Source organism: Rana temporaria, chromosome 2, assembly GCF_905171775.1.
Source record: "Rana temporaria chromosome 2, aRanTem1.1, whole genome shotgun sequence".
In the NCBI taxonomy this organism is placed as follows: domain Eukaryota; kingdom Metazoa; phylum Chordata; class Amphibia; order Anura; family Ranidae; genus Rana; species Rana temporaria.
Genome location: NC_053490.1, coordinates 519,622,237 through 519,649,604, shown reverse-complemented (window position 1 = coordinate 519,649,604; position 27,368 = coordinate 519,622,237). Strand labels below are relative to the sequence as shown.

The window sequence follows — 27,368 nt, the reverse complement described above, 5'->3', positions numbered from 1 at the left end:
AGAATATGAAAGCACATGGACTTCCTCGTACATCACTCTGCTGTTCGCTGTGAACATGACCGGGCTCATTCTCCTCCTCCTCCTCTCTCTCTGCTGCTCAGCACACAGTGAGTATTGCCCTTCGTACACTTTGTGTATTGTTCGGTGTCAGTTCAGTGACAGTTAGGCAGTCATGCAATGCAGCTACTGAAACCTAAAGGGTCCTTGTGATGGAGCTTGCCATTGCTTATGTCCCCTAAAAATGCTTGATGCCGGGTATCTCGCTGACTTTGTTGTAAACAAAGTTGTCAGTGACCTCTGATTTTTCCTGATGTGCCTGCTTGTTCCAGGTCAGTGCCTTTTCATACAGCGTGTTTAAGCTTTGGCATTTTTTTATTAGCCAATAGAGAAAACGATCATCTGTTGCATCATTTGTTGCTAGGTATTTCAGCTTTTTTAGCTTTTCCATTAGCTTTTTTTTTAATTATTATTATTATTATTCATTTATTATAAAAAAAAATCTGGCTGAACAGGAAGTGGGTCCTGAGACCCGATTGGCCAGGTGTCAGAACCCGCTTCCTGATTGGCCGGGAGGAGAATCATGAAGACAAAAGCGATAATTAAATCACTATTGTCACAGGGCACCCCGAGCCTCTGGCTCTAATCATGTCCTTTACAAAAAAAAACATTGGAACCCATGCGTCTGGGGCTTAGGGGCTGGGTGCATGGATTAGGGAGGCTGTGCCCCCAATAGATGGGCTGCCACTGCTACTACTAATAATAATAATAAAAAATAAATAAATGTAAAATAAATACACAAAAAATTATAATTATTAATAAAATAAACTCAATAAATTAATAAGAAGTAATAATAAATAATTAACCCCTATGATGCTTCGCATTCTAGCACATTATGAGAAACTTACCTTAGAACGAAGCCCTTCAGCGCCGCGCTGCCACCGCTGAGAGGGCTTTCATCTTCCCCCCCCGGTCTTCCTTCCGGGTTCCCATCATCCGGTTACATGAGTGGCCGGGAGCGATATAAGTAGATTTTGCAACATTTGATCCTTCCACGTTGTGGATGTTGATGATGACATTATTTATTGCTTAATTTGTCTTTTTACTTCAGGTTCGGTCATTATAATAAGCACGGAAAAGCAGGCAGCGACGGTTGGTGGCAATGTGACCCTTCAGTGCAGGCTACAGGCCAGCCAACCAAACATCTTCCAAGTTACATGGCAAAAGGAGACGGGCAACTTCACCGGACCGGTAGCTACCTGCAGCAAAATGTATGGAGAGAGGATAATGGGACACTTATCGAATCGGACGGAACAACGTACAGTGGACACGCTCAATGTGTCCGCCATCACCATCAGCCCAGTGACCCTGGAAGATCAAGGGTGCTTCAAATGCATCTTTAATGTTTATCCATTTGGAGCAAATTTTGGAACAGCCTGCCTGGAGGTCCATGGTAAGAACTGCAATATGTGACTGAGGGTACTCTCCAAAGCTCTGTGCCAGCTGTGTTTTATTATTTTTATATTATAATACATATGATCCACACTATATTGTCAAAAGTATTGCGACCCCTACCTTTACACGCATATGAACTTTATTGGCATCCCAGTCTTATAGCTAGATTCAGGTAGGCAGGCGTATCGTTGAGGCGGCGTAGTGTATAGTGTTTATACTACGCCGCCGTAAGTTAGCGAGGCAAGTACATGATTCACAAAGTACTTGCCTGCTAAGTTACGGTGGTGTAGCGTAAATCGGGCGGGCGTAATGGCGCCTAATTCAAATTTAGCTGAGGGGGCTTGTTTTATGGTAATGGGGGGTGACCTTACGCGATTGACGTATTTTTTTTACGAACGGCGCATGCGCCGTCCGCCTACATATCCCAGTGTGCATTGCGGCAAAGTACGCCGCACGGTCCTATTGGTTTTCAACGTGGACGTAAATGACGTAAATCCCTATTCACGGACGACTTACGCAAACAACGTAAAATTTCCAAATTTCGATGCGGGAACGATGGCAATACTTAACATTACTATTCCAGCTATTTGATGGAATAACATTAGGCCTGATAATGCATTACGTAAACGGCGTATCTGTACTGCGTCGGTCGGGCGTACCTTCGTGAATAAGCGTATCTAGTGATTTACATATTCTACGTGGACCGCAATGGAAGCGCCACCTAGCGGTCAGCCTTAAAATTACACTTTAGGATACGATGGTGTAAGACACTTACGCCGCTCGTATCTGAGCCTAATTTAAGCGTATCTGGTTTCCAGAATACGCTTAAATTAGCGCCGGCGCAAATTCAGACTTAGGCCGGCGTATCTACTGATACGCCGGCCTAAGTCTTTCTGAATCCACCTATTAGTCCGTAGGGTTCAATATTGAGTTGGCCCTGCCCTTTGCAGCTATAACAGCTTCACCTCTTCTGGGAAGGCCGTCCACAAGGTTTAGGAGTGTGTCTATGGGAATATTTGACCATTCTGCCAGAAGCGCATTTGTGAGGTCAGGCACTGATATTGGACAGAAGGCTTGGCTCACAGTATCCGCTCTAATTCATCCCAAACGTGTTTTATCAGGTTGAGGTCAGGACTCTATGCAGGCCAGTCAAGTTCCCCCACCCCAAACTCGCTTATCTATGTCTTTATGGACCTCGCTTTGTGCATTGGTGCGCAGTCAGGGCTTTTTTTTTCAGCGGGAACGCGGGGGAACGCAGTTCCGGCACCTTCTGGACTGACTGTATGTAATGTCAAGGGGTGCTGGGATGTGCTGCAGGGTATTGATGCTCACTGCTGACAGATCTTTTCTAGCTGGAGGGCATCTATTTTTGCAGGGGGGGGTCTATTGTTGCTGAGGAGGTCTAGTGTTGCTGGTGGGGGACCTATTGTTGCTGGGGGGTCAGTTGTTTCTGAAGGAAATCTACTGTTGGGAGAGGGGTCTATTGTTGATGGCTGCCAGAGAGTCTATTAATGCTGGCTGTGCAGAGATCTGTTGATGGGGAATTTTGTTGTGGGTGGTACATTGTTAGGGGGATCTATTGTTGCGGGCTGAAGGGGAAACCAAATTCCATACAATTGACTTAGCACAACAAAATATACTTGGTTCTGTATTGTCTAAAAGGGGTGGTACTGGGAGGAGGGTAGGGGATAGAACCAAGGGACGTTGCTCGGAGGTGGGTAGGAGCAGAGAAAACAAGTGACTCGGAAAAGGCGAGTTCCTGCACCCATTGTCTGAGAAAAAAAGCCCTGTGCGCAGTCATGTTGGAACAGGAAGGGGCCGTCCCCAAACTGTTCCCACAAAGTTGGGAGCATGGAATTGTCCGAAAGGTGTTGGTATGCTGATGCCTAAAAGGTTCTCTTCACTGGAACTAAGGGGCCAAGCACAACCCCACACCATAATCCCCCCTCTCCCCACACCATATTCCCCACTCCCCCTCTCACTAAATGATTTGGACCAGTGCAAGGTCCATAAAGACATGGATGGGGGTGGAGGAACTTGACTGGCCTGCACAGAGTCCTGACCTTAACCTGATAGACCACCTTAGGGATGAACTTGAGATGAGACTGTGGGCCAGGCCTTCTCGTCCAACATTAGTGCCTGACCTCACACATATGTTTCTGGAAGAATAGTCAAACATTCCCATAGACACACTCCTAAACTTAGTGGACAGACTTCCCAGAAGAGATGAAGCTGTTATAGCTGCAAAGGGTGGGACAAATCAATAGTGAGCCCTACGGACTAAGACTGGGATGCCATTAAAGCTTGGGTTCACCCTAAAAACAATTTTCTAACATTACATTGACATGACTCTCGACAATGACAGTATGCCGTTTTTTTTGCTGTACATACCTCGTACAGCTATTTTCTTCCCCGGCTTCCAGGTAGGGCCTCCCGCGGGAGTGAGCGTTCCTATCCAGCAGGTGATTGACGTAATGACAAAAACTACCTCCCCCCGTCGCATAAGGAGCGTCACGAGTTGCCGAAAGAAGCCAAACGGCGGTGCGCAGGCGCCGTATATCGTCGACTCGCCGTTCGGTTTCTTTCGGCAACTCGTGATGCTCCTTATGTGACGGGGGGAGGTAGTTTTTGTCATCACGTCAATCACCTGCCGGATAGGAACGCCCAATCCCGCGGGAGGCCCTACCCGGAAGCCAGGGAAGAAAATAGCTGTACGAGGTATGTACAGAAAAAAAAAAAAAAACGGCATACTGTCATTGTCGAGAGTCATGTCAATGTAATGTTATAAAATAGTTTTTAGGGTGAACCCAAGCTTTAAAGTTTATGGGCTAGATTCAGAAAGAATTTACGCCGGCGTATCTATTGAAATGCCGCGTAAATTCAAATCTGCGCCGGCGTATCTTCTTTCTGTATTCAGAAAGCAAGATATGCCGAAATTAGGCTAAGATCCGACTGGCGTAAGTCTCTTACGCCGTCGTATCTTAGGGTGCATATTTACGCTGGCCGCTAGGTGGCGCTGCCGTCGATTTCAGCGTAGAATATGCACTACGTCACATAACCACTTCCCGACCGCCGCATGTATATGTACGTCCACAGAATGGCACGTACAGGCAAATGGGCGTACAGGTACGTCCTTGCCTTCTAGCGGGTGGGGGGTCCGATCAGGACCCCCCCCAGGCTACATGCGGCGGTCGGATTCCCGCGGGGAGCGATCCGGGATGACGGCGCGGCTATTCGTTTATAGCCGCTCCGTCGCGATCACTCCCCGGAGCTGAAGAACGGGGAGAGCCGTATGTAAACACGGCTTCCCTGTGCTTCACTGTGGCGGCTGCATCGATCGTGTGATCCCTTTTATAGGGAGACTCGATCGATGGCGTCAGTCCTACAGCCACACCCCCCTACAGTTGTAAACACACACTAGGTGAACACATAACTCCTACAGCGCCCCCTGTGGTTAACTCCCAAACTGCAACTGTCATTTTCACAATAAACAATGCAATTTAAATGCATTTTTTGCTGTGAAAATGACAATGGCCCCAAAAATGTGTCAAAATTGTCCGAAGTGTCCGCCATAATGTCGCAGTCACGAAAAAAATCGCTGATCGCCGCCATTAGTAGTAAAAAAAAAAAAAAATTATAAAAATGCAATAAAACTATCCCCTATTTTGTAAACGCTATAAATTTTGCGCAAACCAATCGATAAACGCCTATTGCGATTTTTTTTTTACCAAAAATAGGTAGAAGAATACGTATCGGCCTAAACTGAGGAAAAAAAAAATGTATATATGTTTTTGGGGGATATTTATTATACCAAAAAGTAAAAAATATTGAATTTTTTTCAAAATTGTCGCTCTATTTTTGTTTATAGCGCAAAAAATAAAAACCGCAGAGGTGATCAAATACCACCAAAAGAAAGCTCTATTTGTGGGGAAAAAAGGACGCCAATTTTGTTTGGGAGCCACGTTGCACGACCGCAGGTTTTGCCCAGGCCAGGCAAAACCTGGCCTGGGCATTTAGCTGCCTAAAGGTCCGGGGCTTAAGTGGTTAATCAAGGAATTAATCATTAATTTCCACAGCCCTACTTGCTTTTATTATGTTTTTGGTTTGTGTAGAGTGGGTAGGGGTTTTAATCTCTGGCCATGTTTTTTCTTTGCTGGTTTTACAGTAAGCAAATTGCTGTAAGACTTTAGGGGCTGTTCATTTCCTCTATTTCAGGGAGAAAGGTCAAAAGTGCAGAGTTTTTCTTAAACTTTCCTGATTACAAAACAAAAAAATTCCAGTGATCAGTTCTGTACAATTCTGGGGTTTTCCTAAATTGAACGACTAGGCCCCTCCCACTAGTGGTCACAGCCGGTAATGCATTTTATCTCCATGCAGTATGTTTGTGATACTAATCTGAAGAGCCATGGCAGTTTTAATATTAACCACTTGCTTACTGGGCACATAAACCCCCTTCGTTCCCAGGCGAAATTTCAGCTTCCGGCACTGCGTCGCTTTAACTGACATTTGCGCGGTTGTGTGACGTGGCTCCCAAACAAAATTGACGTCCTTTTTTCCCCACAAATAGAGCTTTCTTTTGGTGGTATTTGATCACCTCTGCGGTTTTTATTTTTTGCGCTATAAACAAAAAAAGAGCGACAATTAAAAAAAAAATATATATTTTTTTTACTTGTTGCTATAATAAATATCCCAATTTTTTTTTTAAAAACTATTTTTTTTCTCAGTTAAGGCCGATACGTATTTTTCGACGTATTTTTGTAAAAAAAATAAAAAAATCGCAATAAGCGACTGGTTTGCGCAAAAGTTATAGCGCCTACAAAATGGGGAACAGAATTATGATTTTTTTCATTATTTTTTTTTTTACTAGTAATGGCGGCGATCTGCGATTTTTATTGGGACTGAGATATTGCGGCGGACGTATCGGACACTTTCGACACAAATTTGAGACCATTCACATTTTTACAGCGATCAGTGCTATAAAAATGCACTAATTACTGTATAAATGTGACTAGGGGGTGAGGAAGGGGTTAAATGTGTAGCCTGGGTGTGTTCTAACTGTGTGGGGGGAGGGGGGTGACTGGGGGAGGTGACCGATGCTGTGTCCCTATGTACAAGAGACACAGATCGGTCTCCTCTCCTCTGACAGCACGTGGAGCTCTGTGTTTACACCTCATCATTACACACAGAGCTCCACGTCCCTGCTGTTACCGGCTGTGTCACCGACGATCGCGTGTACCCGGCGGACATCGCGGCCGCCAGGTACACGCATCGGCTCCCCAGCGATGCGGCGGCACAGTGTTTACCCGCTGCGCGCCCCCCAGAGGCGTCTTTTAAAAAGACGTCCAAAGACGTGCAGTTGGCACCTGAGAGCCGCGCTGTTGACGTCTTTTGTCAATAGCGCGGGTCTCAAGTGGTTAAGGGTGGGTCATGGAACAAGAAAAGAAGATGCAATCTGTTGAGCAGCTGCAGAATATCAAACAGCTGCAGATAACATCCTTGAACAAATGTTGGTTGGTTCATGCATACTAAATTACTCGGCCTCGGCATATTATGGGTCAAAAGAAGCAAACAAGGCATCACTCACTGGCAAAATATTTTAGAGCATATTTGTTAGGCAAATGACAATGAGGTCACAACCCTAATCATGTAGACCGGGTCAAATGAAAATACAATGGAGCCTCGGATTATGAGCCTAATCCGTTCCAGGAGAATGCTCGTAATCCAAAGTACTCGCATATCAAAGCGAGTTTCCCCATTGAAGTCAATGGAAACTAAAATAATTTGTTCCGCATTGACTTCAATCGCATGCAATACCGCATGCGGTTTGCCAAGGTCAGCCGGCCTTTCCGTGCATTTCCCAGCGGCACCGACCGGCGCCGTTCGACTCCACTCGGCTCCGGCGCCCCCCCCCATCTCAGGCCAAACACGATACTGCACACCGCTTTGGCCTGAATCCTGCTTGTGTTGTGAGACAACACTCGCAAACCGAGTTTGGATTTTTTTATATACAGTGCTCGTTTTGCGAAACGCTCGTTAATCTCGTTACTCGCAATTTGAGGTTCCACTGTATATATTTTTTAAATATTTATGTTCTATTAAAAAATACAAATAAATAGCTGTGTGAATGCTTCAGCCCTCAGAAATAACCCCTGTAATGATATGATTTCTGATGTGTTTATTTCCTATGATTGTCAGTTCCATCTAAAGGCCATAATGTGGTATTTTCCTGAAATGCATCAATAAAAAAAAAAACACCACATTATGTCCACTAGATCAGTGGTTCTCAACTCCTGTCCTCAGGGCCCACTAACAGGCCAGGTTTTCAAGATAACTGAAATACATCACAGGAGATATCATTTGCTGCTCAGTGATTGCAGTATTCTAGTCAGCATCTCCCCAAGGTAATACATAAAACCTGGCCTGTTAGTGGACCCTTAACCACTTAAGCCCCGGACCAATATGCTGGCTAAAGACCCAAGGTGTTTTTACAGTTCGGGACTGCGTCGATTTAACAGACAATTGCGCGGTCGTGCGACGTAGCTCCCAAACAAAATTGGCGTCCTTTTTTCCCCACAAATAGAGCTTTCTTTTGGTGGTATTTGATCACATCTGCGGTTTTTATTTTTTGCGCTATAAACAAAAATAGAGCGACAATTTTGAAAAAAATGCAATATTTTTTACTTTTTGCTATAATAAATATCCCCCAAAAACATATATCATTTTTTTTTCCTCAGTTTAGGCCGATACGTATTCTTCTACCTATTTTTGGTAAAAAAAATCGCAATAATCGTTTATCGATTGGTTTGCGCAAAATTTATAGCGTTTACAAAATAGGGGATAGTTTTATTGCATTTTTTTTTTTTTTTACAACTAATGGCGGCGATCAGCGATTTTTTTCGTGACTGCGACATTATGGCGGACACTTCGGACAATTTTGACACATTTTTGGGACCATTGTCATTTTTACAGCAAAAAATGCATTTAAATTGCATTCTTTATTGTGAAAATGACAGTTGCAGTTTGGGAGTTAACCACAGGGGGCGCTGTAGGAGTTAGGGTTCACCTAGTGTGTGTTTACAACTGTAGGGGGGTGTGGCTGTAGGTGTGACGTCATCGATCGTGTCTCCCCTATAAAGGGGATGAAGCGATCGATACGCCGCCACAGTGAAGCACGGGGAAGCCGTGTTTACATACGGCTCTCCCCGTTCTTCAGCTCCGGGGACCGATCGCCGCACTCGAGCGGCGATCGGGTCCGCGGGACCCGCGGTCCCGGTGCTTCGGACCGAGTCGCGGGAGCGCGCAGTGGGCGCGCGCCCGCGACCCACGGCTGGGTACAAGTACAGGACGTATATATACACGTGCTTGTGCCCAGCCGTGCCATTCTGCAGACGTATATGTGCAGGAGGCGGTCCTTAAGTGGTTAAGACAGGGGTTGAGAACCACTGCACTAGATAGAGCCGACGATCATAGGACATAATCGCATCGCACAAGTGTGAACCCAGCCTCCCCCCCCCCTAATTACCTACCTGAGCCTCATCTCTCTCTAGTGATGTCCACGAGTGTCTAAGCCCCCTCACACCCTAATCCAAAATAGACGGTGTTTCACCTATGATGCACTACCAACTGACACTCAGTAAGCCCATCCAGATTTAGATGAAGCAATGCCTCACCAGTTGCCTGGATATCAATGATAAACATTATCATCAACATGCCACCAGGGGCAGACTGACCATTCGGGCACTAGGGGGGGGGGCCATCAGGGTTGCCAGCCTCAGTAAAACCAGGCACAGTATCTAAAAATCTGTGTTTTTTTTTTTTTTTTTTAAATCTGTCCCTGAAATAATATGTATGTGTATACAGTGTGTGTGTACAGTGTGTATATGTGCTGTATGTATATACTGTGTATCTGTATGTGTATTCTGTGTTTATGTATACTGGCCTGGGCCATATTCCCGTAGTTTTTGGGCGGGCGGCGCGTAAGCCATTTACACTCCGCCGCCCCAACCTACAGGAGCAAGTGCTGTATTCCCCAAACACTTGCTCCGTAGTTTGAGGCGGCGTAGTGTATTCGGCCCGGCGTATCCCCGCGTAAATCCAAGGGGGCGGCTTCTATTTAAATTAAGCGCGCCCCCGATTCTAACGAACTGCGCATGCGCCGGGCTTAAAATAGCCCAGTGCGCATGCTCCAGTTCTCGGCGTAAAACGTCAATGACGCCGACGTGTGCGTCATTGACGTAAAGTCGTATTCGAGAACGACTTAGTAAAACGACGTACCCGACGGGAAAACACGACGCGGACCCGACGCCATACTTAACATGGCCTACGTGGGACTGGCGTAAGGTTACCCCTCATATAGCAGGGGTAACCTTACGCCTACGCAAACTACGTAAGCGACGGTTACGTTCGGGAATCGGCGTATCAGGCTCATTTGCATAAACAAATGAGACCTGAACGTAAACGCCACCTAGCGGCTGACGGAGTAATTACATTTAAGATCCGACAGTGTAAGCGACTTACACATGTCGTATCTTAAGCGTATCTATGCGAAAATGATTCTAAGAATCACTCGCATAGATACGCGGGCCAAAAAAGAGAGATACGATGGAGTATCCTGAGATACTCCATCGTAACTATACTCAGAATATGGCCCACTGTGTGTATATTGTGTATGTATACTGTATGGGGCAGATCCACATACATCTGCGCCGGGCGCAGCGTATGTAAGATACGCTACGCCGCTGTAACATACTTGGCTTTGGTTTGAATCCTCAACGAATTTGCGCCGTTAGTTACGGCGGCGTAGTGTATCTTTGGTGGCGTAAGGGCGCGGAATTCAAATTCGGCGGGTAGGGGGCGTGTTTCATTTAAATGAAGCGTGTCCCCACGCCGAACAAACTGTCCGTAAAAACTCCCAGGGTGCATTGCTCCAAATGACGTCGCAAGGACGTCATTGTTTTCGACGTGAACGTAAATGGCGTCCAGCCCCATTCACGGACGACTTAGGCAAAACGCCGTAAAATTTTCAAAATTATACGCGGGAACGACGGCCATACTTAACATTGAGTACGCCACCAGATAGCAGCTTTAACTATACGCCGGAAAAAGCCGAACGCGAACGGAAACGACGTAAAAAAAATGCGACGGCCGCTCGTACGTTCGTGGATCGTCGGAACTAGCTAATTTGCATACTCGACGCGGAATACGACGGAAACGCCACCTAGCGGCCGCTGAAAAACTGCATCTAAGATCCGACGGCGTACTAAGGCGTACGCCTGTCGGATCTAACCCAGATGCCGTCGTATCTTGTTTTGTGGATACCAAAACAAAGATACGACGCGCAAAATTTGAAATTACGCGGCGTATCAAGAGATAATTTCTTTGAGGATCTGCCCCTATGCGTGTATACTGTGTAGCCCAATAATCTTTTGCCTGGGAGCCTCATAATCTCCTATTGCCCGGGGGCCCCATGAGTTGTCAGTCCGCCCCTGCATGGCACGGTGCATTTTTTATAAACAGACCCCAAAGTGTAAAGCCAAATATTTTATTACGTTTGGATAGAATGAGAAAGTAGTTGTAAAACCTCTTCAAGGTTTTTATTACTGTGTCCCCACTGGTGAGATTTATTCTTTCCTTTTCCTGGTCCCGGAAAGTATGTCAGCATGGGGGGAAAAAACTGCATTTTAGCGTTGTCACATGAGCAGGAAGTGAGAAGAAACATTCCAGGGTGACACCAGATCAGCTGACAGCTAAGACGGAATTTCCTCTTTCTTTTGTAATCATTTTCTATCACTTCCTGATTTTGACAGATAAAAAAATAAATAAAGTTTAGTTTCCTACATATTTTAAAACGTGATAATGATCTAAATGTATTGGGGATTTTTTCCACCGTCACTTTTCCTTTATAGAACTAGTTGAAAAATAATCAGTGCAATAATATGAAGGACGCAGGAAATGTTAAACAGTAGATGCATTTACACAGATCTCTACGCCAAAGATAAATGAGGTCGTTGTACGAGAAACTAGACAGCTGGGCAGTTTCATCATATAAGGGAAATATGAGAGCGTGGTTTACTTTGGAACTGCCCAGACAGGCAGTTTCCCAGAAAGAAGCACAGAACAAGAAATAGTGCGAGACACGATGTGTGTCCTCAGCTTTACTTTCATTTTCACTTGTAGACGGGATTTCCTAAAGGGACTTTCAACAACAAAAAGTCACTTTGCCTGTGCAAGGACTTATGTCAAAGTCAATATCTATTAACCACTTAACCCCCGGACCATATTGCTGGTCAAAGACCAGAGCACTTTTTGCGATTCGGCACTGCATCGCTTTAACTGACAATTGCGCGGTTGTGCGATGTGGCTCCCAAACAAAATTGGCGTCCTTTTTTCCCCCACAAATAGAGCTTTCTTTTGGTGGTATTTGATCACCTCTGCGGTTTTTAGTTTTTGCGCTATAAACAAAAATAGAGCGACAATTTTGAAAACAATGAATATTTTTTACTTTTTGCTATAATAAATATCCCCCAAAAATATCGAAAATAATTTTTTTTTCCTCAGTTTAGGCCGATACGTATTCTTCAAAATATTTTTCGTAAAAAAAAAATCGCAATAAGCGTTTATTGATTGGTTTGCGCAAAAGTTATAGCGTTTGCAAAATAGGGGGTATTTTTATAGCATTTTTATTAATATTTTTTTTTTACTAGTAATGGCGGCGATCAGCGTTTTTTTTTTTCAGTACTGCGACATTATGGCGGACACTTCGGACACATTTTTGAGACCATTGGCATTTTTATATAGCGATCAGTGCTATAAAAATGCATTGGATTACTATAAAAATGCCACTGGCAGGGAAGGGGTTAACACTAGGGGGCGGGGAAGGGGTTAAGTATGTCCCTGGGTGTGTTCTAACTGTAGGGGGGTGGCCTCACTAGGGGAAATGACTGATCTTCCGTTCATACATTGTATGAACAGAAGATCAGCATTTCCCCCCCTGACAGGACCGGGAGCTGTGTGTTTCTCCTCTCTGTAACGAGTGATCGCGTGGGCCGGCGGCGATCGCGCCCGCCGGGCACGTGCACGGGAGTCGGGGCCTGCGCGAGAGCCGACGTATAGCTACGGGCTCTTGCGCAGGGGAGCCGACCTGCCGCCGTAAAATGACGGTGGCTGGTCGGCAAGTAGTTAATGGTTATTGAAGGGGGGTTTCCATTCTACTCTCCTGATAAAATAAAGTGTCATCCCATCCCAAGAGTCATCCCTGTTTTTACTTCTTCTGGTAGAATTAAATCTATTCAGTAGTTCCTGAATATAACCTCTAGTGCAGCTATTCTCAATAAGGGGTGCATGGAACTCCAGGGTTCCTCAGGGTTCTGTCAGCTGTGTCTGGTTGACCTCCCATCTGATGGTGCCTGCATAGTCCTGCCACTTGGCAGAGCCTGCTGCATGACATCATCATAGTTGGCTGTAAGGGTAACATTCCGACCACCCCTGCAAGGAGACATTTTTCTCCATTGATGACCAATGTAAACTGTATTCTTCTCACTAGCCATCAATGCAAAGAGCATTCTGCTTACTGATCACCAATGTAAGGAACATTCTTCTCACTGACCTCCAACACAAGGAGCATTCTTCCCACTAACCACCAATTTAAAGAGCATTATTCCCACTGATCACCAATGTAAGGAGCATTCTTTTCACTCACCCTCAATGTAAGGAGAATTCTTCCCACTGATCACCAATGTAAGGAACATTCTTCTCACTGATCACCAATGTGTTTGGACCTGGGCTTGAACCTAGGACCTCTGGTGTGTCTGGTGGTGACTCTGCTCACCTGGAATGCTGGACAGCTCATTGGACAGTTCCTTGGATAGTTCCCTTGAATGATCTTGTTTGCCTTGAACCTTGAACCCTTTGCTCCTCCCATGAACTTCCTGACTTAGGCCATGTCCCTGCACTTCCTGGTTGGCAGAATATTGTGCCTTCACCAGCCAATATCTTGCTCCTGTCTCTCTTGCTGCCGACCCTGACACAATGTAAGGGACATTCTTTCCACTAACCACCAATGTAAGGAGCATTCTTCCTTTTGGCTACCAATGTAATGCCTTGTACACACAATCAGTTTTCCCGGCGGTAAAAAGTCCGCCAGGAAAACTGAGAACCTGCTCAGTAACTTTTCCCCCCCTCCCTACACACGACCGGGTTTCCCGACAGGAAAACTGCCATGAGAGCTTTGGTCGGGAATCCCGGCTGTGTGTATGCTCCATTGCAGTGTTTCCCATAGGAAAACTGTCGGGTTAAAAACCGCCGGGAAAAAATAAACCATGTTCTCATTTTTCCTGCCGGGATTCCCGGCGGTTTTCCTGTTGGGAAAACTGCGATGGAGCATTCCCGGCCAAAAGCTCTCATGGCAGTTTTCCTGCCGAGAAAAACGGTCGTGTGTACGAAGCATGTGGGCAAAAAAATAAAATAAAACTGACAGGGGTATTAACCTCCCTTACTCTATCCAAAATACTGACAGGGGTATATTAACCTCCCTTACTCTAACCAAAATACCATACTCAAAAAGTACTACCACACTTTTTAGAATAATGTTGTGCCTCCACGCAACAAATGACGGTACCCGCAACAAATTCATGTACCTGTTGGAGACAGGTACATAAATGTATCAGTGGCATGGTGTGGAACTGAGGACACTTACTTTAAAATCACTTTGATGCATTCTATTGGCTAGAATATTCATTTATTATGGCCATTAGAACTGAGGACACACTTGTCATTGCTTGTTAAGAAGCCAGCTGCGTCGTAGCAACCATTCAGCAACCATCTGGAAGATTCCTGTGATTTCTTAAATATGGGCATTTCTAAATTTGGGTAATTATGCCAGCAAGTATCCCCTGCCCATGTGTTTACATTCAGCTGTGAGCTGGATAATCTCATCAGCTGAATCAGGCTGGGGATTGTTGGTTTCTAGGAAGCCAGTGAGCCATGGCTTCCTAGCAACCAGGAGCCCACATCCATGACAGCTTCCCGGCATAAAATACCCCATTATGAGCACTGGTGTATCTCTGTATGACAACCTAGACTTGGTTTTAATTACCTCCAGTTTTCTTACGTGTGATGTGCGGTGATGCTTTTTAAATCTTTTGCAACCATAGCAACAGATTCGTTAAGTTTTTGTTTCCCCTTTGTTTGTCACTTTTATGTATTTTTTTGTTTGGTGTTCACGTTTGATTAGTAGGGTGCGGGTCCTCGGGCCAGCCCTGAATGTCTTGGGAGTGGGTGGACCTTCTGGCATAGTTCGCCTGCTCTCATGGGGTCTCCCTTCGGGGGAGCCCCACCTAGTACTGGGAGGGTTCTGTTTCGGCAGACCCTCTAAGGAATGGGGTCTGTGTCGGCTTCGGTTGCACAGATCATGTGAGTACCTCAGTTCCCGTCAGGAGCCTAACGCCCCGGGGGATCAGGGTTGGGTCCTTCTTACGGAGGACCAATTGACGTAAGCACCCGTTTGCACTTTTTTGTCGCACCTCTTTATGTGTGTGCACATTTTTTATGCACCGGGTGGAAGTTTTTTTTGGGTGTGTTTTGCACGCCATAGGCTCGCACAGATTCGTTAAGTCCCAAAAGTAAGAAATACCTGGATCTGGCACACGTGTGTTGGATGTTCTTCCAAAACTGTTTCAAAGCTTTGCTGAATTCAGAACAGTCCATGTTAAAGGGGCCGTACAGCCAGAAGTGTAGTAGCTTCATTATTACCCCCCCAGTGTTTTTCTCCTGTAATGGTCATCTAATGCAGTGTTTCTCAACTCCAGTCCTCAGGGCGCACCAACAGGTCATGTTTTCAGGATTTCCCTCAGATGAAACTGCTGTGGTAATTACTAAGGCAGTGAAACTGATAAAATCACCTGTGCAAAATAATGGAAAGCCTGAAAACATGATCTGTTGGTGTGCCTTGAGGACTGGAGTTGAGAATCACTGATCTAATGGGTTGTTTGGTTTTCTTTTATATCTAGAAAGAAATATATCGGACCCTATTCTGGAAATACATCCGGCCAAATCTCCGGACAGCTCAGAGAAGATGCATGTTGTCACCTGTTCAGCCACCGGCAAGCCAGCCCCGGAGATCTCATGGAACGCTACGGGTAGTTTGGCATCAACGCCTCAGGTGTACACCATTGACTACCCAAATGGAGCAGTGACCACCATAAGTAACTTCACTCTCAGAGTCCCTCGGGGAATGGAAGAAAAGGTGGTCTGTGTGGTGAGCCATCCGGCACTCCCCTCCGACAAATATCTCTCCGGATTTCTAAAGGATACAAGTAAGTTGTCACACCGACTGTTGCACTTTATCAATTTACCTACCTACCCGCATAGTGTTATCGTTTTGTTCCCCTTGAATTGCGCTCCAAAAACAAAACACTGTTAAAGCGGAGGTTCACCCTAAAAACAAGTATATACCATTCAATCCAGCATACTGCCGACATGTACAGTATGCCGTTTTTTTTTTTTTCGGTTTACATACCGTAGTATAGGTATTTTCCCCCCCTGCTTCCGGGTAGTGAATCCCGCGGGAGTGGGCGTTCCTATTCAGAGACTAAGTGATTGACGTATGACAAAAGGCTCACCCCCGGCGCAAAAGGTGCGTCACCAGTTTCCGAAAAAAGCCGAACGTCGGTGCGCAGGCGCCGTATAGAGCCGACTCGACGTTTGGCTTCTTTCGGAAACTGGTGACGTGCATTATGCGCCGGGGGTGAAGCTTTTGTCATACGTCAATCACTTAGTCTCTGAATAGGAACGCCCACTCCCGCGGGATTCACTACCCGGAAGCCGGGGGGGAAATACCTATACTACGGTATGTAAACCGAAAAGAAATAAAAAAAACGGCATACTGTACATGTCGGCAGTATGCTGGATTGAATGGTATATACTTGTTTTTAGGGTGAACCTCCACTTTAAGTTCACTTACGCATTCCATAGGTTGAACTACCATTTGTGCACATTGAATTAAAAAAAATAAAAAAACAAAAAACCCATTTTTTTTATTTGCTGCATTATCAGAACTCTAAATCCACAGATGGTACAGAGGAAGGAAAAAAAAAAAAAAAAAACGTAACCAGAGGCAAAAGGTGATGGCAATACCATTCATTCTGTTGGGGGTTCTAACCCTTCTGTACTCTACTGTAAAATGTGCTTTTATTGCTACCTGTGTACCCATTGTGGTAGGGATTCCCCTTACTTCCATTATTATTTATGAGAATTAAAGTGGTTGTAAAGTATCAAGGTTTTTTACCTTCATGCATTCTATTCATGAAGGTAAAGAAAAAAAAACTTCTGTGTTCAGCAGCTCCCCCCCCCCCCAATACTTACTTGAGCTCCTTTGCGATCCAACAATGTGCAAAAGAGCCTTGGCTCTCCGGGGGCTCTACCTCCTCATTGGCTCCTGCTGCTGTCAATCACAGCCAGTGAGAGAAGGAGGAGAGAGGGGGCCAAGCCATGGCTCTGTGTGTGAATACTCAGGAGCGAGTCTGCTCGGGTGCCCCCATAGCAAGCTTCTTGCTGTGGGGGTACATGGCAGGATGGAAGTGCCAGGAGCGCCAACAGGGGACCCAAGAAGAAGAGGATTAGAGCTGCTCTGTGAAAGTCCACTGAACAGAAAAGTTACGTATGACATGTTTAAAAAACGTGAGCCTTTAACCCCCCTGACGGTAAACCCGAGCGTGACTCGGGGTTGGTTTTTCATGTTAGGATCGGTAAACCCGAGTCACGCTCGGGCTGGACGGGCTTACCTTTCGCTGGATCCACAGGCTTGGTTTACTTACCTTGTCCCTGGATCCAGCGATGCCACCCGCTGTGTGAGCGAGCGGGTCCTCCTCGCTCGATTCACAGTCCCCGTGTGACGCCGATCTCCGTTCCCTGCGACGTTACGACGCACGGGGCCGGAGAACGGCGCCAAATTCAAAAAAGTAAACAAACACTTTACATACAGTACTGTAATCTATAAGATTACAGTATACTGTATGTAAAAAATACACACCCCCTTGTCCCTAGTGGTCTGCCCAGTGCCCTGCATGTACTTTTATATAATAAAAAATGTCATTTCTGCCTAAAAACTGTAGATTGTCCAAAAGTGTCCCTTTATGTCAAAAATGGTTTTAGATCAGCTAGAAAACAGCGATAATAAATTATAATCACTTGCAGAAATGTGCGATAGCGATTTGCGGAGAAATTCGTCATAAAAAAAATTAAATAATGACAGCGACAATTCTGCAACTTTCAGTGATTTTGAGTTGATTACATTATTGAATAATTTTTATTATAATTATATTATTATTTGTTATAATTATTTATTATATTATAATTTTGTTTTAAAAAAAAAAATCATACCCGGGATGCCTACAAGACTCTTGCTTGGTCAGATTTAAGTGAGTTATTTCTAAAAATTACAGACCTACAGTATAAAATGCCAAATTTCCTTGCAAAATAATTGTACCGCTTTTGGTACGTAATTCCAGACAGAATCATACCGCCAGGGAGGTTAATATCACTTTTTTTTCCAGTTTTGGATAGAGTGCTGATATATTACAACTGCCTTTAGGCTTTTATAGCTATCTGTGCCCCCCCACAGATGCTCAATAGGGTTTAGTTCTGGAGACATGCTTGGCCAGTCCATCATCTTTACCCTCAGCTTCTTCAGCCCAGTCTCTGAAGGGAGGGGATCATGCTCTGCTTCAGTATGTCACAGTACATGTTGGCATTCATGGGTCCCTCAATGATCTGTAGCTCCCCAGTGCCGGCAGCACTCATGCAGCCCCAGACCATGACACTCCCACCACCATGCTTGACTGTAGGCAAGACACACTTGTCTTTGTTCTCCTCACCTGGTTGCCGCCACACACGCCTGACACCATCTGACACCAAATAAGTTTATCTTGGTTTCATCAGACCACAGGACATGGTTCCAGTAATCCATGTCCTTAGTCTGCTTGTCTTCAGCAAACTGTTTGCAGCTTTCTTGTGCATCATCTTTAAAAGAGTCTTCCTTCTGGGATTACAGCCATGCAGACCAATTTGATGCAGTGTGTGGCGTATGGTCTGAGCACTGACAGGCTGACCCCCCACCCCTTCAACCTCTGCAGCAATGCTGGCAGCACTCATACGTCTATTTCCCAAAGACAACCTCTAGATATGACGCTGAGCACGTGCACTCAACTTCTTTGTCCTGTTATACCGCGGTATGGTCTTGGCCACAGTGCTGCAGCTCAGTTTCAGGGTCTTGGCAATCTTCTTCTCCTAGGCCATCTTTATGTAGAGCAACAATTCTTTTTTTCAGATCCTCAGAGAGTTTTTTGCCATGAGGTGCCATGTTGAACTTCCAGTGACCAGTATGAGAGAGTGAGAGTGATAACACCAAATTTAACACACCTGAGACCTTGTAACACTAATGAGTCACAGGGCGCCGGAAAGGAAAAATGGCTAATTGGGCCCAATTTGGACATTTTCACTTAGGGGTGTACCCACTTTTGTTGCCAGTTTAGAAATGAATGGCTGTGTGTTGAGTTATTTTGAGGGGACAGCAAATTTACACTGTTATACAAGCTGTACACTCACTACTTTACATTGCAGCAAAGTGTATAGACACAGCGGGCCAGATTCACAGAATAAGTACGCCGGAGTATCTGCTGATACTCCGGCATACTTTCAAATTTGCCGCGTCGTATCTTAATTTATAATTCACAAACCAAGATACGACGGCATTTGGCTAAGATCCGACAGGCGTACGGCTTCGTACGCCTTCGGATCTTAGGATGCAATACTTCGGCCGCCGCTGGGTGGAGATTGCGTCGTTTTCCGCGTCGGGTATGCTAATTAGCTGTTTACGGCAATCCACAAAGGTACGCGCGTTCGTCGCATTCTATTACGTCGTCGCTAGTCGGTTTTTCCCGTCGCAAACATAAGCCTGCTTTTTCATGGCTTACATTTAGACCAGCCATGTTAAAGTATGGTCGTCGTTCCCGTCGAATTTCACATTTTTTTTTTTTTCCTAAGACGTCCGGGAATACGAAACGACGTAACGCACATCGCCGTTCAAAAAAAAAAAGCACGGCGGGAAATTTTCACACGGAGCATGCGTAGAACGTTCGGCGCGGGAGCGCGCCTAATTTAAATGACACACGCCCCATTTGAATTAGGCGGGCTTGTGCCGGACAGATTTACGTTACCACTTACGATGAAAACTTGCGGCGGAGTAACGTAAAGGGGATACGTTACGCTGCCGCAATTTTTCATGAATCTGGCCCAGCATTTCTGGCAGGATCAGCAGGTATTGTGCTGAAAATCTTCTTCACTTGAAAAAAATAAAAAATAAATAATGCAGCCACCACATCTAATGCCACGTACAGACAGTCGTTTTTTGTGATGAAATAAAACGACGTTTTAAATCATGAAACAAAACAAAGTTTTTCAAACTTCATTTTCAAAAACGACGTAGCATACACACCATCGTTTTTTCCAAAAGCTCTAGCAAAGCGCGGTTACGTTCAGTACGTACGACGGCACTCTGTTCCATTCAAACTCGCGTCCTAACTTGCTTCTGAGCATGCGCGGGTTCAAAAACGTTGTTTTAAACGTCGTTTTAGCTACACACGGTGATTTTTTATGACACAAAAAACGACGTTTTGAAGAACGACAAAAAATTCAAGCATGTTCGAATTTTTTTTTTGTCGTTTTTTTGAAGACATAAAACAACGTTTTGCCCACACACGATCATTTTAAATGACGTTTTTTAAAACGTCGTTTTTTTACATCACAAAGAACGACCGTCTGTACGCGGCATAAGGACCGGTATTGTGATATATTAGATTTTTTGTTCTAGGGTTTAATTATCCTTTAAAAAAAGCCTTTAAAAAAAGAGTACATTGACTTTCAGTCATTGATCTATGTCATTTTTTTAATCTTGTTACTAATAGCATTCTTTTATTCAACAGCAACTGAAGATTCTGTTGGGGATCCTAAGCCCGGTATCATTGTCATCATTGTCACTATTGTTTTCCTCGTTTTATCACTTATATGTGTTTGGAGAAAAAAGTGTCACAAGCATGCATTCATGGGAAAAAACTATTTGGTGAGTATTCAGAATTCTTATATTGGGTTTTTTTATTTCATATGTTTGCCCAGAAGAGTTGAAGCTGTTATAGCTGGAAAGGGCGGGGCCAACTCAATATTGAACCCTCCGGACTCAGGCTGGGTTCACACTACTACACTACTTTCATCCTACTTTGCTCTGTGTTCAATGTTTCCCTATGAGAGCGTCTTGTAGCGTCCTACACAAGTCGGTCCGACTTTGAAAATGCTCCCTGTACTACTTTTGGTCCTACATTGATCCTACTTCAGGCCCATTGAATATCATTGAAGTCGGACCAAAGTAGTATCCTGTTCATGAAAGTAGGATGGATGTAGGACCAATGTAGGACCAATGTAGCAGAGCAAAGTAGGATGAAAGTAGTGTAGTAGTGTGAACCCAGCCTGAGACTGGGATGCCATTAAAGTTCATGTGCGTGTAAAGGCAGGCTTCCCAATACTTTTGGTAATATAGTGTAATTGTGACAAAATGAAGAGCCCCCCCATTCCCATAGCCCCATTATATCTTTGTCCAACCATGTTCCCATGCTCCACAGACCATCCAGACAGGACAGGGTCACTTCAACCAATGTTTTATAGTTTTGGATAAAGTGAAGAAGAGTTTAAAATTCTATTAGGTTTTTATTCCCAGTCTGTGACTCCATTGGGGAGGTTTTCCTTGACTTCATTGCACCTGTGACACCCGTACAAGAAATATGTTCTATTTTATAGAGTAGGGGGGGGGGGGGGCACATAGGGGATATACAGCGTTTTTTCATACGTGTTTGTTTATTGGTTATTTGTTTCATGAATAATGCTTTATTGATCTATACCGACAAGTAGCTCAAAGTGGTGTCTCTCCACCAGTTCTTTCTTATTTCCCCAAAAATAAGCCCCAGGTCCTAAATTAATTTTGGCAACATAAGACACAGTAGGGCTTATTTTCAGGGTAGGTCTTATTTTTGGTGTAGGTCTTACCATGTAATGTGCCGTCTTCTCTCCCCCTCCCTGCCAGGAATCCCCAGTGTGAACCGAGTTATAATGCTTGTAAAATCCTATAATCCACTTTATTACAGTATTATATAATGTACGATGTTTGTGTTTCTGTAATATAATTGTGCCAAATACCTTCGTTATAGCGCCGATCTGCGCTTCTGTGACCCGCCAGAGCTCTCTTCCCCACAATTATATTACAGAAACACACACATTGTACATTATATACTACTGTAATAGAGTGGATTATAGGATTTTACAAGCATTTAAAACTAGGTCTTATTTTTGGGTTTAGGTCTTATTTTTGGGGTAGGTCTTATTTTCGGGGTAGGTCTTACCATGTAATGTGATGTCTTCTCTCCCCCTCTCCCTCCCTGTCAGGAATCCACAGTGTGAACTGAGTTATAATGCTTGTAAACTCCTATAATCCACTCTATTACAGTATTATATCATGTACAATGGGTGTGGTTCTGTAATATAATTGTGCCAAATACCTTCGTTATATCGCCAATCTGCACTTCTGTGACCCACCAAAGCTCTCTTCCCCGCAATTATATTACAGAAACACACATATTGTACATTATATACTACTGTAATAGAGTGGATTATAGGATTTTACAAGCATTTAAAACTAGGTCTTATTTTCGGGTTTAGGTCTTATTTTCAGGGTAGGTCTTATTTTCGGTGTAGGTCTTACCATGTAATGTGATGTCTTCTCTCCCCCTCTCCCTCCCTGTCAGGAATCCACAGTGTGAACTGAGTTATAATGCTTGTAAAATCCTATAATCCACTCTATTACAGTATTATATAATGTACAATGTGTGTATTTCTGTAATATAATTGTGCCAAATACCTTCATAATAGCGCAGATCTGCGCTTCTGTGACCCGCCAGAGCTCTCTTCCCCGCAATTATATTACAGAAACACACACATTGTACATTATATACTACTGTAATAGAGTGGATTATAGGATTTGACAAGCATTTTAAACTAGGTCTTATTTTTGGGTTTAGGTCTTATTTTCGGGGTAGGTCTTACCATGTAATGTGATGTCTTCTCTCCCCCTCTCCCTGCCTGTCAGGAATCCCCAGTGTTAACTGAGTTATAATGCTTGTAAAATCCTATAATCCACTTTATTACAGTATTATACAATGTACAATTGGTGTGGTTCTGTGCCAAATACCTTCGTTATATCGCCGATCTGCACTTCTGTGACCCACCAGAGCTCTCTTCTCCGCAATTATATTACAGAAACACACACATTGTACATTATATAATACTGTAATAGAGTGGATTATAGGATTTTACAAGCATTTAAAACTAGGTCTTATTTTCGGGGTAGGTCTTATTTTCAGGGGAACACGGTATGTACGATTTTTGTATAAGCCCAATCCTGATTGGTTTTCTTTAAATGTTTCCTTTTTTTTCTTTCCAGGATCCTCATTTACAAGACAACACGTCCTCTACAAGCAGTTCTGACTCTGAGAAGGCTTTATTGCCAAATGGAAGTCAATGTCAAAAGTACGGCGAGCTGCCAATCTAATAGGCTAAGGAAGAGGCTTTCAGTCACTTGTTTACAAAATTGCTGAAATCCGGGGACACAAAAACGTTTTCATTCAAATATATTCCCTACTTTGTGTGCGCCAAACCCAGATATGACCTCATAGAAGTAGTAGTGACCTCAACACTGAGCAGAGAGCAGAGCTGTGGGAGGAGTTCAACAGGCCCCACCCACTATAGGCCTCCTGCAGAAAATGACAGGAGGGGGCGGAAACAAGACCAGTCATATTGCAATAGTGGAGAGTAGGGGTGACTGGTCATTATTATAGGAAGCTCCTGCACAGAGCACTGAATTACTGCACAGATCTGGAAGAAATACACAAAGCACACAAAGATTCAGGCCGGGTTCACACCGTCTCCGCATGCGGCTCTCAGCAGGGGTCCGGTGCGTGCTGGTTCACCGGTTCAGGTCCGATTTCGGACCGAATTTTGGGCTGAAATAGAACCTGAAACGCACCAAAAAAAGCACGTGTTTTTCCGGCACACTGCACCGAGCCGGTGCGGAGATGAGTGAACCGGCTCAATAGAGAGCCAGTCACATTCTCCTGCTATGCGAATTGAATGCGGGGAAACGCATGAAGGTGTGAACCCGGCCTTAAGGAAGAACACACATGATGAATGGATTTAGAAAATATTTGCTTGTTCCAGGGTTCAGCCCGATAGTTTTGGGTCAGTGTTATTTATTTTATTTAACGTTGCTAGGTCTCAGATAGAGCTGCGCGATTAGTCATTAAAGAATTGAGATTGCAATTCTAACCATGCCCCCCTCCCCCCCTCGTAATCCAGATTCAGTGCAGAGAGTTCTCTGCTGACAGCTGTAAAAAATAAAAAACAGGCAGTCTGCCAAGTTTATCACAACATCAGGTAGAGATAAAGAGAAACATTGTAATACTTTCTTTTAGATTGAAGGAATGAACTACAGTCTGTAAATGAGGTCAGTTTAACCACCTAAAGACAAATTTTTTTTCTGACACTTGTTGCTTACAAGTTAAAATCCATGGGGCAGATCCACAGACAGAGTACGCCGGCGTATCTACTGATACGCCGGCGTACTTTCAAATTACCCGCGTCGTATCTTTGGTTTGAATCCTCAAACCAAGATACGACGGCATCTGGGTTTGATCCGACAGGTATACGTCCTCGTACGCCTTTCGGATCTAAGATGCAATACTTCGGCGTCCGCTGGGTGGCGTTCACGTCGTTTTCCGCGTCGGGTATGCAAATTAGCTATTTCCGTCGATCCACGAACGTACGAGCGGCCAGGGCATTTTTTTACGGCGTCTCTAGTTGGCTTTTTCCCGCATATAGTTAAAGCTGGTATTTTGCGGCGTATAGTTAGACTTGCCATGTTAAGTATGGCCGTCGTTCCCGCGTCGAAATTAGAAATTTTTGCGTAAGTCGTCCGTGAATCGGGATGGACGTAATTCACGTCTAAGTTAAAAAAAATGACGTCGTTGCGACGTCATTTAGCGCAATGCACGGCGGGAAATTTAGAAACGGAGCATGCGCAGTTCATTCGGCACGGGGACGCGCTTCATTTAAATGAAACACGCCCCTTAATCGCGATTTAAATTCCGCCGCCAAAGATAGACTACGCCGCCGTAACTTACGGCGCGAAATCTTTAAGGATTCGAAATTACGCCAGGTAAGGTACGGCGGCGTAGCGTATCTCTGATACGCTGCGCCGATCTATTCCTATGTGGATCTGGCCCATTATTTTTTGCTAGAAAATGACTTAGAACCCCAAAACATTTTATATATAATTTTTTTTTGTATAATGTGAAAGATGATAATCGAAAGAGAATTGTGATCTTTATTCAAAGCAAAGAAAATCGCGATTCTCATTTTGCCCAGAATCGTGCAGCTCTAGTCTCAGACCAATATAGTTTTAGTTTACAGTTTTCATTTTATTTATTTTTTGCAAATCAATCGATTAAACACTATTTCTTAAAGTCTATGAAAACCCCAAAAAACAATAATATAATATATTGCAGCTCACCAGTCCTTAAAAGTAGTAACTGCATTGGTTTTCTCTTTTAAAGCTTCTTTCCCCTATATTTTTTACCTCTTATTCATGCCAGCAACATACTTCTTGTCCCTGTGGGGCTACACTTACTCCTCCACTGTATCTACGGAGGGTACCACAGTTGTCATACAGACTAGACTTCAAACATGCCTGCCTTTGTTCATCTCATTTTCATTGGGAATGTAGAAATTAGTTTACAGAAAAAATATATTATTTTTTGTTCCCAGTTCCGCTCACAGTTAGTGGCAAGTACACAGAATTTCTGGCAGGATCTGTGGCCATTATCTGTACTTGCTGAAAATGTTCTTGGCCTGAAAACAGGAAACAAATGCAGCCACCACAATAAAGGACTGGTACGGCTTGTCTTTGGCATCAGATATCATTTAAAAGAGAACTACAGCCAAAGCTTACATGGCTGTATTTCTCCTATGGATAACAGGAGTGCAGTCCGTTCTGCACTCCTGTGACCCGTTTTCAGCAGACAACGAGCTGAAGTCCACTGTCTGCTGATGTCACAGAGCCAGTCCAGGCTCGGGAAAGATCGTGACCATATGGTCCACCCACATGCCTGGACCAGCACCTGGCTCAGCCTCTCTGAAAGCCTGAGCTGGCCTCTTCCGCCCCTCCACAGCCCAGGGCTCTAGTGAGCGAGGAGGGGGAAGAGCAGAGAGCCGGTGACTAACAGTCACCGGCTCTCTGTTCACGGAGCTCTGAGAACCGAGCGATCTGCGGTGTTTGATCGTTCGGTTCTCAGTGTTAGAGCCGGTGTAGTGTCACAGTTTGCTGCATATCCTAGAATGCTGCGGAAGTCACGTGGCGGCCAACTGCGCATGCGCTATGCGTTCCAAACGCAAGTGCGATGCGTTCCAATGGATTTTCGACAGTACACACCAGCGAACCCGGCATTCACGGCGACGTGGATTTAGAGGAAAGTGGGCAGTCGGCCTCAGGTCCTCGATTCGCTCGGACGGCTCGCTCCGCTCGCTCGGCCTCCTGGCTCTTTTTTTAACATCCTCCAATCCACGGGGATGTTAAGGAAAGAGCCTGGATGCCGACCGAGGTTTCACTGGTGTGCACTGTCGTGAATCCATTGGAACGCATCGCATTTGCGTTTGGAACGCATCGCTCATGCGCAGTTGGCCGCCACGTGACTTCCGGAGCATTCTAGGATAGGCAGCAAACTGTGACAATACACCGGCAGGGGACAGATGCAGCGTCAGACCAGAATCTATTATGGTGCCCCCATTTGCACCTGAGCGTTTCGTACCTCGAAGTTCAGAGCTCCAAAACACTCAACCAAACCCCCATGCCTTTAAATTGTCCCTGTTCACATTTGAGCATTAAGACGCCTGAAGCTCGATAAGGTACAGGAGCTCCTTTTGAAGCAGAATGAGGTGTTTTTGGCCTCATTGACTTTATTAGTATTGTGCAGGAAAAAAAAAAACACAATTTGCGTGCGTTTTCCCCCTATAAATATGTCTATGGGTCCAAAAACGCACAATCTGACCCAAAGAAGCTCCTGTATGGCACTTTGCACTTTAAAACATGGAAAAGCCATGCAAACAATAAAAACATTTACAGACACTGTGCTCAAGTGTGAATGGGGACTAATAGGGCTCTTGTGTGTTGCTGTTGAAATGAAATGTATTATGCTGTGAAACTGATGCACTGGTAGAATAATTATATGGCTGTGCTATGAAAGACGATGGCTGGCCCACTGTATATGGCAACCACTTTGTACTTTAAAGAGGTTTATGGTGGGTATTCCCCATGGAAAATTCCAAAAGGGCATTTTAAATGAAACATGGCAAACCCAGGACCTGTCCATACCTCTTCTTCGGTGTATTGTTATTGCTGTTTATGCTGTTACTGTATGTAGATTTAGGTATATAAGATATGTGTGTATAGATAGGAGGGACACACCTGGAAGTATAAAGAAAAAACACCTGGAGGCATGTCCAATAAAGTGGGTGGCTCTTTATGGTGTATGCCTTGTTGTGTGGGAGCAAAGAGGGTCCCAGAATTGGATAATTGGTAGTAATAGTACCCCCAGGATTCTTTGCAGTAATAACCCCCTAGTAGTGTCATTGGCATCAGTAATAACCCCCAGCAGTGATGTCATTGTCAGTAGTAATTACCCCCAGCATTGGTGTCATTGGCAGCAGTAATAAACCTTGGCAGTTGTGTCATTGGCAGCAGTAATAACCCCCAGCAGTGGCGTCATTGG

General features: G+C 44.6%; 1 protein-coding gene across 1 annotated transcript; it reads left to right on the top strand.

The window, feature by feature from the left end:
- Positions 1-23,098, top strand: LOC120928378 (OX-2 membrane glycoprotein-like). The gene is made up of 5 exons (XM_040339477.1): positions 1-107; positions 1,109-1,450; positions 15,459-15,764; positions 20,430-20,566; positions 22,991-23,098. Exons 1-5 carry the CDS (start codon positions 56-58, stop codon positions 23,096-23,098), a joined length of 945 nt encoding a protein of 314 aa, XP_040195411.1. The 5' UTR covers positions 1-55.
- Positions 23,099-27,368: the final 4,270 nt, after the last annotated feature.

Bases quoted from the DNA above. Each gene is read 5' to 3' on its own strand.
- LOC120928378 (XM_040339477.1), top strand. From the start codon at position 56: ATGACCGGGCTCATTCTCCTCCTCCTCCTCTCTCTCTGCTGCTCAGCA. The intron at 108-1,108 runs GTGAGTATTGCC...TTTTTACTTCAG, and splicing joins TCTCTGCTGCTCAGCACACA to GTTCGGTCATTATAATAAGC. The intron at 15,765-20,429 runs GTAAGTTGTCAC...TTTATTCAACAG, and splicing joins CGGATTTCTAAAGGATACAA to CAACTGAAGATTCTGTTGGG.